We start from the raw sequence: 428 nt of genomic DNA on the forward strand, positions 1-428 counted from the left end.
ATTTGTTTAAGAGTTTGAGCGCCTTTGCTTTGCTGCTCCTTCTCCCTCTCAGTGCCACCGCTGCAGCAGCAACAACAACAGCAGCAGCAGTAGCAGCAGCAGCATATCGCCACTCGGGTGACGGCGTGCATACGGGCATTCCTTTCTGTCCCTGGCTCTTTCTGGATTTTCACAGCAGCATCTGCTGCTGGTCTTGTTTCCTTTCATCCCCCCCGCTACTGCTGCTGCTGCTGCTGCTGCAGCTGCTGCTGCTGCTGCAGCACCACGAAGATGTCGAACATGGATCGGTTTACTATCAACTCCCAGCTGCAGCATCTGCAGAGCAAATATCCTGGCACCGGAAATGCAGACACAACGCGGCTGTACGTACACCTGAATATATATATATATATATATACATATATATATATATATATATATATATATAT

The 428-nt window shown here is 48.4% G+C and overlaps 1 protein-coding gene across 1 annotated transcript in view; it reads left to right on the forward strand.

Annotated features, from left to right (window-relative positions):
- Positions 1 to 279: 279 nt before the first annotated feature.
- EMH_0097730 (splicing factor 3b subunit 10, putative) overlaps positions 280 to 428 on the forward strand; it is a gene marked incomplete at both ends in the record, with an annotated part of 1,102 nt that continues 953 nt past the window's right edge. Inside the window, one exon of the mRNA XM_013502589.1 lies at positions 280 to 362. Within this exon, the coding sequence (XP_013358043.1) occupies positions 280 to 362 (83 nt within the window). The remainder of the gene's footprint in view (positions 363 to 428) is intronic.

Source organism: Eimeria mitis, genomic scaffold, assembly GCF_000499745.2.
Source record: "Eimeria mitis Houghton genomic scaffold, Emh_scaff9641, whole genome shotgun sequence".
NCBI lineage: Eukaryota > Apicomplexa > Conoidasida > Eucoccidiorida > Eimeriidae > Eimeria > Eimeria mitis.